The sequence below is a fragment of the Microtus ochrogaster genome, chromosome 16 (genome assembly GCF_000317375.1).
Source record: "Microtus ochrogaster isolate Prairie Vole_2 chromosome 16, MicOch1.0, whole genome shotgun sequence".
NCBI classification, from domain to species: domain Eukaryota; kingdom Metazoa; phylum Chordata; class Mammalia; order Rodentia; family Cricetidae; genus Microtus; species Microtus ochrogaster.
The window spans coordinates 61,959,455-61,970,146 of record NC_022018.1 but is presented as its reverse complement, the minus strand read 5'-3'; the positions used below and the strand labels follow the sequence as shown (position 1 = coordinate 61,970,146).

The following is a 10,692-nucleotide window of genomic DNA, read 5'->3' as shown; positions in this document are numbered from 1 at the left end:
CAGATAAACAAAATGGCTGGGCCTTAGCCCTGGCTATTCCTGAAGAGGTTCCCAGCTGGAGGGCCTAGCTCACTGGACCCTAGATCCCAGGCACACCCCATGCCCCACCCCCAGCCACCAAACCCCACAGACCTCAAATCATCCTCCCCACACCTGCAAACATCCCCCACTGCACCTGGAGAGGAGCCCCCAGAGCCTCAGTAATGACTATCAGAGGCAAGGCCCTGCCTGCACCTGGAAGAAGAGTGACCACCTAAGCCAAAGGCACCCCTTGGAGGAAGAGATGGGAAGGTGCCAATGCAAGAATGCATTCAACAACCCAAAGAGCAAAATGGTAACACCTGAAAATAGTGGTCCTAGCCCAGAAGAAGCAGAAGAAAATAGCCTTAAATATAACTTTCTGAAGATGATAGAGACCCTTAAAGAGAAAATAAAAATTTCTTAAAGAAAATTTTTTTTGGAGAAAAAGTCAAAAAATTGGGAGAAATCAATAAATCTCTTAAAGAAAGCTAAAAAAAAAAAAAAAACCAAACAGGTGAAATAAACAGTTCAAAACTTGAAAAATTGAAATAAAGTCAATAAAGAAAACACAAACTGAGGGAAATCTGAAAATAGAAAATCTAGGTAAATGAACAGGAACTACAGATAGCAAGCATCACCAACAGAATAAAAGAAATGAAAGAGAATTTCAGGAGTTGAGGATATGGTAAAGGAAATAGATTCATTTGTCAAAGAAAATGTTAAATACAACAACTCCTTAACACAAAACATCCAGGAAATCTGGAAGACCATGAAAATAATAATAGGGATAGAAGAAGGAGTCTGGCTCAAAGGCGGAGAAAATATATTCAACAAAATCATAGAAGAAAACTTTCCAAACCTGAAGGAGGATATGCCTATGAAGGTACAAGAAGCTTACAGAACACCAAATAGACTGGACTAGAAAAAAATTGCCATATAATAATCAAAACAATAAACATACATAATAAGGAAAGAATATTAAGAGCTGCAAAGGAAAAAGGCCAAGTAACATATAGAGGCAAACCTATCAGAATTACATCTGACTTCTCAATGGAAACCATGAAAGCCAGAAGGTCCTGGATAGATGTGCTGCAGACACTAAGAGACCATGGATGTAAACCCAGACTACTATATCCAGCAAAGCTTTCAATCACCATCAATGGAGAAAACAAGATGTTCCATGATAAACCAGGTTTAAACAATACCTATCAACAAACTCAGTCTTACAGAAAGTACTAGAAGGAAAAATCCAACCAAAGGAAGCTAGCTGCACCCACAAAAGCACAGGCAACAAATAACCTCACACCAGCAAATACCAAAGAAGGGAAACACACAAATACTACCATTAAAAATTAACAGGAATTAACAATCACTAGTCATTAATATCTCTTAATATCAATGGATTCAATTCACCTATAAAATGACACGGTCTAAGAGAATGGATATGAAAACAGTATCCATCCTGCTACATACAAGAAACACACCTCAACCTCAAAGACAGACAACATCTCAGAGTAAAGGGTTGGAAAAGATTTCCCAACCAAATGGACCTAAAAAACAAGCAGGTATAGATATCCTAGTAGCTAACAAAATAAAATTCAGAGAAGGACACTTCATACTCATCACAGGAAAAATCCATCCAGATTAAGTCTCAATCCTGAACATCTATGCCCCAAATACAAGAGCACCCACATATTTAAAAGAAACATTACTAAAGCTTAAATCACATATCAAATCCCACACACTGATAGGAGGATACTTGAACATCCCCCTCTCCCCAATGGACCGATCAACCAGACAGAAACTTAACAGAGAAATAAGAGAACTAACAGATGGTATGACTCAAATCGTCTTAACAGACATTTACAGAACATTTCACCCAAATACAAAAGAATATACCTTCTCAGAATTTCATGGAAACTTCTCTAAAAGTGACCACATACTTGGTAACAAAGCAAACCTCTACAGATACAAAAATTTGGAATAACCCCCAGTATCTTATCGGATCACCATGGCTTAAAGTTAGAATTCAACAAGACTTGTTGCAGAAAGTCTACAATCTCACGGAAATTGAACAGTGCTCAACTGAATAACCCTTGGGCCAAGGAGAAAATAGAGAAAGAAATTAAAGACTTGCTAGAATTCAACAAAAATGAAGAAACAAGTACCCAAAACTATGGGACCCTATGAAAGCAGTGCTAAGAGGAAAGTTTGTAGCACTGAGTGCTTACATAAAGACAGTGGAGAAATCTCACACTAGTGACTTAACAGCACACCTGAAAGCTCTAGAACAAAAAGAAGCAGGCTCACCCAGCAGGAGTAGATGATAGGAAATTATCAAATTGAGGGCTGAAAAATCAATAAAATAGAAACAAAACAATAGAAAGAATCAATGAAACAAAGAGCTGGTTCTTTGAGGAAAAAACAAGATAGACAAACCCTTATCCAAATTAATCAAAAGGCAGAGTGAGAATATCCACCACAAAATCAGAAACGAAAAGGGAAACATTACAATAAACACATAGGAAATCCAGAAAAATCATTATATCATACTTTAAAAATCTGTACTCCACAAAATTGGGAAATGTAAAAGAAATGGACAATTTTCTGGATAGGTACCACATACCAAAATTGAATCAAGACCAGATAAACAATTTAAATAGATCTATAATCTGCAAGGAAATAGAAACAATCAGTCATCAAAAGCCTCCCAACCAAAAAAAGCCCAGGGGGCCCGATAGTTTCAGCACAGAATTCTACCAGAATTTCAAAGAAGAACTAATACCTGTACTTTTCAAATTGTTCCACACAATAGAAACAGAAGGGACATTGCCAAACTCTTCATGAGGCTACAGTTACCCTCATACCGAAACCACACAAATACTCAACCAAGAAAGAGAATTACAAACCAATCTCCCTCATGAACATTGATGCAAAAATACTCAATAAAGTATCGGCAAACTGAATCCAAGAACACATTAAAAAAATCATCCATCATGATCAAGTAAGTAGGCTTCACCCAGAGATGCAGGGATGGTTCAACATATGAAAATCTATCAATGTAATCTACCATATAAACAAACTGAAAGAAAAAAAAAAAACACATGATACTCTCACTAGATACTGAAAAAGCATTCAACAAAATACAACACCCCTTCATGATAAGAGTCCTGGAGAGATCAGGGATACAAGGAACGTGTCTAAACATAATAAAAGCAATATACAGCAAGCTGACAGCCAACATCAAATTAAATCGAGAGAAACTCAAAGCATGGCACAAATGCACACATGTGTACAAAGGAAAACAAAAAGCAAAGTTAGGTCCACATTCTCTAGGGAGGTAGCTTCACGTATTGTTACATCTCACTTTCCTTCCTGGGATGGTGTGTCATCCCAAATGGTTATTATCAATCAAAGTGACTGCAGCTCTAGACTTTACCATGTGAAGTGGGGAGAAACACCAGCCGCTGATGGAACCTGGGCAGGGCCTCTCCAGAAATGTCTGACGCTGTACCCAGCCCTGTCTGTGAAGGATAACAAAATGCACCCCATGCTGGCCTGGCAGTCTGTGGTAAACAGGAGGGCGAGTACTCTGACGTGATCACGACAGAATTTTCATCAATATGGATGCCAAACCTACTTATACTACTGGGGAAGGCTCTTGCTCACCCCATCATATCAAGGCCCACATCACTGAGGAAATACATTTTGTCCCTAACCTAGAATCTCAGCCAACAGAAAGTTCTTAGTTTCTAGACAGTCACCTGGATGCATTTAGGTTTGTTTATATACTTGATTTGAATCAGGGTCGCATTTTGTGGTCCAATCTAACCTTAAACTTTTATAATCCTCCTGTCTTCACCCCATGCATGCCTCTGGGATTGCAGGCATGAAGCCACCACACTTAGAATCTTAGGCACATGGAAGAGTTTCATGAGATGTGTGGCTATCCATGGAAGGGTATCTTGACTCTAATCAAAGTCTCACAAAGTTCACCCCTAAAAGGAAAGTGAGGGAAAGAGCAGCTTTCTGGGATTTTCTTCTAAAGTCAACACTGTATACTCTTATGACTCCACGAATCACGCAGACTAAAACATGGTATACGGGCTTCCATCACAACTATGTATCTTACTGAGTCACGCCAAATTCTATGTCGACCTTCCTCCAGGGTAACCAAGACTTCTGCACATAATGGATTCAAGTCTGTCTTAGCAGTTAGTATTTAGGATAGGAGGTCATGTTTGAGGTCATTAACATACTTCCAACTGTCAGTGGTTTCTTCTTTCCCACTATTTTAGTTCAAAAGTAAAGCATCTGGGAGTATAAAAACTACCAATCCCTACTTAAATATTTAATAGTATTATATGGTTAACCCTGGTGAAAATCTTCAATAATTCCAAAAACTTGGAAGCCACAATAAGAAGTTGCTCCTTCACAGTCTCCACCAAAAGCCCAGTAAGGTAACGACAAATAATTGCTATGCTTTTGTATTCATGGAACTCTGTGCCAACCCCGCAATTCTTCCCATAGCCTTCCTCAAACTCTCAGAGACGTGAGGCGGAAAGTAAACTCCCACTGAGCCACCTGGAAACCAGAGCAAGAGGGAAGGTCGTCTAATTAGCAAGGGACAGGCTAATTAGAGCTCAATGTCAAAGTGGCACTTTCCGAGCAAATCTTAACGGGTCTGAGGAGTAGGGTGAGGAAGAAGAGATGCAAGGAATTGCCAGAGACCACCACTTCCACCAAAGCAGCTAACAGATGAGTAGACTCTATCCACCTCTTCAGTGATTCGTCAGGCTGACTCGCACAACCAACAAAGTTTGATTTAGAAATTCTCAGATTCTAAAAAAGTCAGTAAGACAAGGCCGAAGGGATTCTTTGACTTCCCTGACTGGAAGAATCAGGTATCTTTTACTCCCAGAAACCAAGAGCCACACCCTAAGAAATCGGTTTGCAGTTCAACAGGTCTGACCACTTTAATTCCCCAGAAGCAGCTCTCTAAGGCACTGGAGGTTCACATGCAGTGACAACCGGCCAAGTCCAGCGAAAGTCACAGCATGGCTGGCCTAGCTTCACACCCATCCAGTCTCAGAGCAGATCTCAGGATACTTTGAGAAAGCACTTGCTCAGAGATGCACCACTCCAAAGGCAGCCTTAGAAGTCACCACCAGTGATCCCAACCAACAGCCAGGCTCAGCACTTCAGCAGCAAGCTAACATTTCAAGCTCCTAACTCAGCAATGTTGGAAATGAATCAAGGGATCTCTTCATCCTAATTTACAGGAGGTGATCTTGACAACAGTTCAGCATACTGCAGGATTTACCTGCTGCCTGGTGCTGAGTCTGTCTGGGTAAGGCTACAGGACAAGCAGAAACACCCCCACAGACTCAGTCTCTTCTTAGAGAGCAACCCTGAAGTGCAAGAGATTAGGGGCAGGAAGCACTGGATGACCTACCTGCCATCCTGGTCTGAGGTCCAAGTCACTGACTGCCCCTCAGGTTTAGTTTTGTACCATATCCTGATGGCATGAGGAAAGTCAGCGGCTGTCTGAGCCCCCGTCCTCCTGATCCGTAAGCTCCAACTGTCAGTGTCAAAGAAGAGCTCCCCACATCCAGGAGCCTGGCTGCAGCGAGCATAGCAGTCGAACTGCTCCCTCCAAGCGTCTGCAGGCAGAGCCACCAGGTCACGGACAATGTCACGCCTGAGCTTCTCAGGAGTGGCTGCAAGCTTGGGAGCCTTTGTGAATCTCTCAAGGCCTGGCACAGCAGCCACATCCACCTCCTCTACCTTTAGCACAGATAGATCACAGCAGTCCAACACTAGCAAGAAATCCTCTTTCCCATGATTCCCTGTGTCACAGCAGTACTTTGAGCTAGAGATCTCAGAATCAGATTCCCGGTTGTTATGGTTACCATCGTTATCAAAGGCATCTTGATCACCTTTACCACAGACTGCACATTCATTATACCCCATCTGAGGTGAGAAGGTACTTGCATCCATCTTGGGCACATGGCAGGGTTCCATTGTCCTAAAAGTACAGTCTTTCTCTGACTCCATCTGGATGGTGTCCTGGGAGGAAATTGCTTGTGTTTTAAATCTGTTCCCATCTCCAAAGAAAAGAACTATGGTGCCCTCAATGACTCGACTTTCAGAATCCACATCCAGATCCAGGACATAGTGCTTCACCAGCATGTGGCTGGTGTTGGCCATGAGAGGCAGATCATCCCGGGCAGGGTCCAGCTTTGTGTCCATGGCGCAGGACCTGGTTGGTGGCTTTGATGAATCTTGGCCGAGGCTTCCGGTCTCCTCTACTCATTCGGCATCACAGATGGCTGGCTCACCAAATAAGAAGCACCTGCTCTCACAAGCAATGTTTCCACAACTTCCAGTTCCCTGGCAAAGAAAAAAAAAAAGGTTAGATGAAATTCCAAATAAGACCCCAAATGTCCCTGCAGCTGTAGCTCCTGCAAGTTGGCCACCTTACCTAGCAATGCCCAGGGTGGCAGATGCTCAGGGGAAAAGAAAGAAGCTTCATTACCGACCTCTACGCTACTCAGGGACACAGTCCTTGTTTCAGAAAAGAGCAATTCTTATGCAAAACTGCAACTCTTACTGCCTCATTTTAAAATAATATTAAATGTATCAATTCTAATTTTGTGCATCAAAAGGTAAGTGGTTGTTTTTCTACTGTGATTCTAAATAACAAGTATGAATGAGGGCTAAATGGCCTCATACATTGTATTCTTTGAGAGCAATAATTTAATCCACACAATATAACTCCAGGGATTAATGTGCTTTTCACATTAGGACTCCTCTCCTATCAGCTCTTCCAGTAAATTACAGGGAAATGAGCCAATTTACCAGGAGTGCATTCTGAGTATTCCTTTGAGATTGTTCATGGAGACTTTTCAAATTTATAGTTAAATACTCAAGGTATACATTACATCTTAATAGCTGAAAACCCATTAACATTCTGGGTAATAGCTTTCTTGTGGCAAACAAAAGGTCTCATTTGGAAAAAAAAGTATGTAAATATCTATAAAAGGAAGGAGAGAAATTAAAATGTAGAAGCAGATGTTGCAATACAATGCACAAGCTCTTCAGAATCAAAAGTTCTGAATCAAAATGTATTCTTACCTGATAGCAACACAACTAAGGGGAGAGTTTGGCATCATTTCAGACCTGACATGTACCTGATCTCCTTTAGCATGTGCTGCTTTTCTTCTACCAGACAGTGGAAAGCAAATGTTGGGAAAAAGTAAACCACGATGACAGAGGGGAACATCTAAATGTTTGTGTCTTAAAACCACCAAGGGAGCTTGTCAGCTCCACCTTTTGCACGATCTCCACTGAACTCAGCATCTACAAATAATAAATTGGATAAAGCTGTCAACTGCATCACTAATGGGAAACTGCTGGTATCTGGAGCAGTTAATACATACTAAATACACTAGTTTGTTGACTGGGCTTTTTTTGGGGGGGGACTTTTGAGGTAGGATCTCATATACACTATAGCCAACCTAGAACTTTCTATGTAGTCCAGGCTGTCCTCAAATTCCCAACAATTCCCCCTGCCTCTGTCCCTGAGTGCTGGGGTCATAGAAATAAACTATCATGCCATTGTATGCTTAGACTTAAAAAAAACTTTGAAAAAACACATAAAAAATATACACAGGGTGGGGATGGGGTATGGAGGAAAGAAGCGAGAGAAATAGGGAGGGAGACAGACAGAAAGAATATGGCTATACTGTCACAACTGAAGAGACGGCTTAGCATTTATTTCACAGAGACAAAGCCCAGTCAACAAACTAGTGTATTTAGTATGTGTTAACTGCTCCATCTCTCTTCTGTTTATGAGGGAGGAACTCTTCTACCTGGAATACTTGCCCCGAGGTTGCACAGAGCCTCATTTGCTCTGTCCAGATCACTAAATATCACCTATCTTTCCAGTCCACAGACTAGCAGTTAGTTCCTCTTGTCATCTTTTTCCTTTTATCTTTCTTTTTTCATTCTTTCGTGGAGGGTGGAAAGTATTTAAAGCCATCCCAGGAGGTACCAAGCACACTGTCACCTAAGCTATGTGTAATATGTACAGCCACTGGACCCCGGTGCTGCCGCCTGGTTCCTACTTGTATCGGATCTGTGCATAAACTGAATCTCCCTTCTCTGGAGTACACAGAACCCGCTGGCATCAGCTGAGGTCACGGTCCCACATTTAGGGGAAAACATGAACTCACTGTGGTTGCAAGCACATGTCTGTGGCCACTATGAAAGGCTTTCTCAGCAAATGGTGACCATATTTCTAAGAAGTCTGTTGACTTCAGCACTTCTGACTATTGCTGTGTTCTGATTTTAAATTCTGGCCTGCCTCACTGAAGCATTTTTCCACTTGCTGTCATAAGCTGTAACAACAGAGGAGCCTTCCTCCCCATCAAAACCATGGTTAGCTCTCCTTGGCTACCCACGGCAGCCCCTGAAGATGAGGCGGCAAATAATAAATAAGAATACGAGAGCCAGGGAAGATGGGGGACCCCAAGAAAACAAGGCCTTTTAAATCAACATGATGAGAACGCACATGAACGCAGAGACCCAAGCAGCAAGCATAGCGCCTGCACAGATCTGCACCAGGTCCTCGGTGTACAGATTCTAGTTTCCAGTTTAGTGTTTTTATTGTTATCTCTGAATGTGGGAATGAGTGAGTCTCTAATTCTTATGGCTTCTCTTGGGCTGTTTTCCTTCAGTTTGTTTTGTCTGATTTTAATGTGCTAATTTTTATTTTATCTTATTATCCCTTGGAAGCCGGTTTTGCTTTCTGATGAGGGGCAGAACGGGAGTAGATCCAGATGAGTGGAGGGGTGGAGCAGAAATGGGGAGTAGCAGAGGTAAGGGAAACCGGAAACCATAATCAGGACATATTATGTGAGAAAACATTTATTTTCAATAAAAGAAAAAACGTAAACTAAATAAAAAAATCCAGCAAATGCTCTTAAAGACAAATGGCCAACCAGCTGAAAGACACTTTCTGGGCACAATTCCTTAGATACATATATCACAGGAACATAGCCAAATGTGATAGATTGGATGAAATTGCAGTCAGAAAGAACCTTAACCAAGTTTGTCCACACCACTTTGTGTCTAGAAGCGGGATGTTAACACTAGCAACTTCTTTCCCTCAGTAGTTCTGAAATATACGTGGATGGTCAGGTGTGGTGGTGCATGCCTGAATGTCAGTGTCCAGGAGGCTGAAGCTGCCTGAGCTCTAGGCCAGCCTTCAGTACACAGCTGACCCCATTCTCAAAGACAAAAGGTCAAACAAGATGAAGAGTGACATGGGCACACATTGCCCCTGCTGCTGTAGTGTGCCCGTGCAGATGTTCCACAGTCCAGCCTTGCACACTCCCACTTGACACACTCAGTTTGCCCCTGCTGCTGCAGTGTGCCCGTGTAGAGGTTCCACAGTCCAGCCTTGTACACTCCCACTTGTCACCAACCCAGAGTCTACAGAGACGGTGCACACCTGCACTACAGAGACAGTGCACCAGAGACAGTGCACACCTGCACTGCAGAGATCAGCGCACACCTGCACTGCACACTTACACTTTCTGGGTCAATCACTCAAAATCCCACTGCCTGGCATAATTATCACACCTACATTCTTCAGTTTGTTTTCTCTGGTGCAGCTTTTCTGTCCCTTTAGTCTTACTTTGCACTCTGGGTTGTTTCATCTAGACTGCCTCTTAAAATTTGGCTTAAATAGCAAAGCTATGGTGGCACACGCCTTTAATCCCAGCACTTGGGAGGCAGAGGCAGGCGGATCTCTGGGAGTTCGAGGCCAGCCTGGTCTACAGAGCTAGTTCCAGGACAGGAACCAAAGCTACAGAGAAACCCTGTCTCGAAAACAAAAACAAAAAAAAAATCATTCTTTTTATACTTACCACATTTATACTCATTACAGTTGCAGATGCCATGGCACAGATGTCAATCAACCTATTTTGGGTTTTCTATTTACACTCTTTTTTGCTTCATGACTATACTTGTATGTTTTCAAATTTTCTTCTCCGTTCCTGTTTTCCCTGTACTGACTGGTAAGTCATACAGTCTATTTCTTTTCCTTAAAATCCCTAAAGTCAATCTCTAGCAGCCTTCGAAACAACACAAGGCCCTCGGAAAGTTCAAACTTCTCTTCCTCGCTCCACACCAGCTGCTGACCACTGCTGCCGACACCTTGGTGTCAGACTGTTTTTCATGGCCCCAGCCAATGTTTTCAGGCTGATATTTATTTGAACAAGTATGTTTGCTCACCTGCTTCCTTATAATAACTGACTCATCCACCCCTCGCTTTCCTTCTCTGTTCAATGCTGTTCTGGTTGTTGCATGACAAACTAACCTTGTAGCTTTGGGCAGTAACCATCTTGTCCTACCCTGTAGCTGAGGAATTTGAATTGTAGCCAGCAGGGCCATCCTTCTACAACTCCTCAGTCTTGTCATCCAGTGGGACTCAGAGGACACACCTGTCTGAAGGGTCTGATGACCCAGGAAGGCTACACAACTATCTCACATAGGTGTCTCATGTTGCAGTCAGGGGCCTCCAGAACAAGTATCCCAAACAACCCACAAGTACAGCATGACCTTAAGCCTTGAAAGTTAGTATAGTTATCACTTCTCCTTCCT

At 42.4% G+C, this 10,692-nt stretch overlaps 1 protein-coding gene across 1 annotated transcript in view; it reads right to left on the bottom strand.

Moving 5' to 3' along the window:
* Window positions 1-6,401, bottom strand: part of C16H9orf3 (chromosome 16 C9orf3 homolog) — a 233,523-nt gene extending 227,122 nt beyond the window's left edge. Inside the window, exon 1 of the mRNA XM_005355323.3 lies at window positions 5,477-6,401. Within this exon, the coding sequence (XP_005355380.1) occupies window positions 5,477-6,273 (797 nt within the window). The 5' untranslated portion in view covers window positions 6,274-6,401. The remainder of the gene's footprint in view (window positions 1-5,476) is intronic.
* Window positions 6,402-10,692: the final 4,291 nt, after the last annotated feature.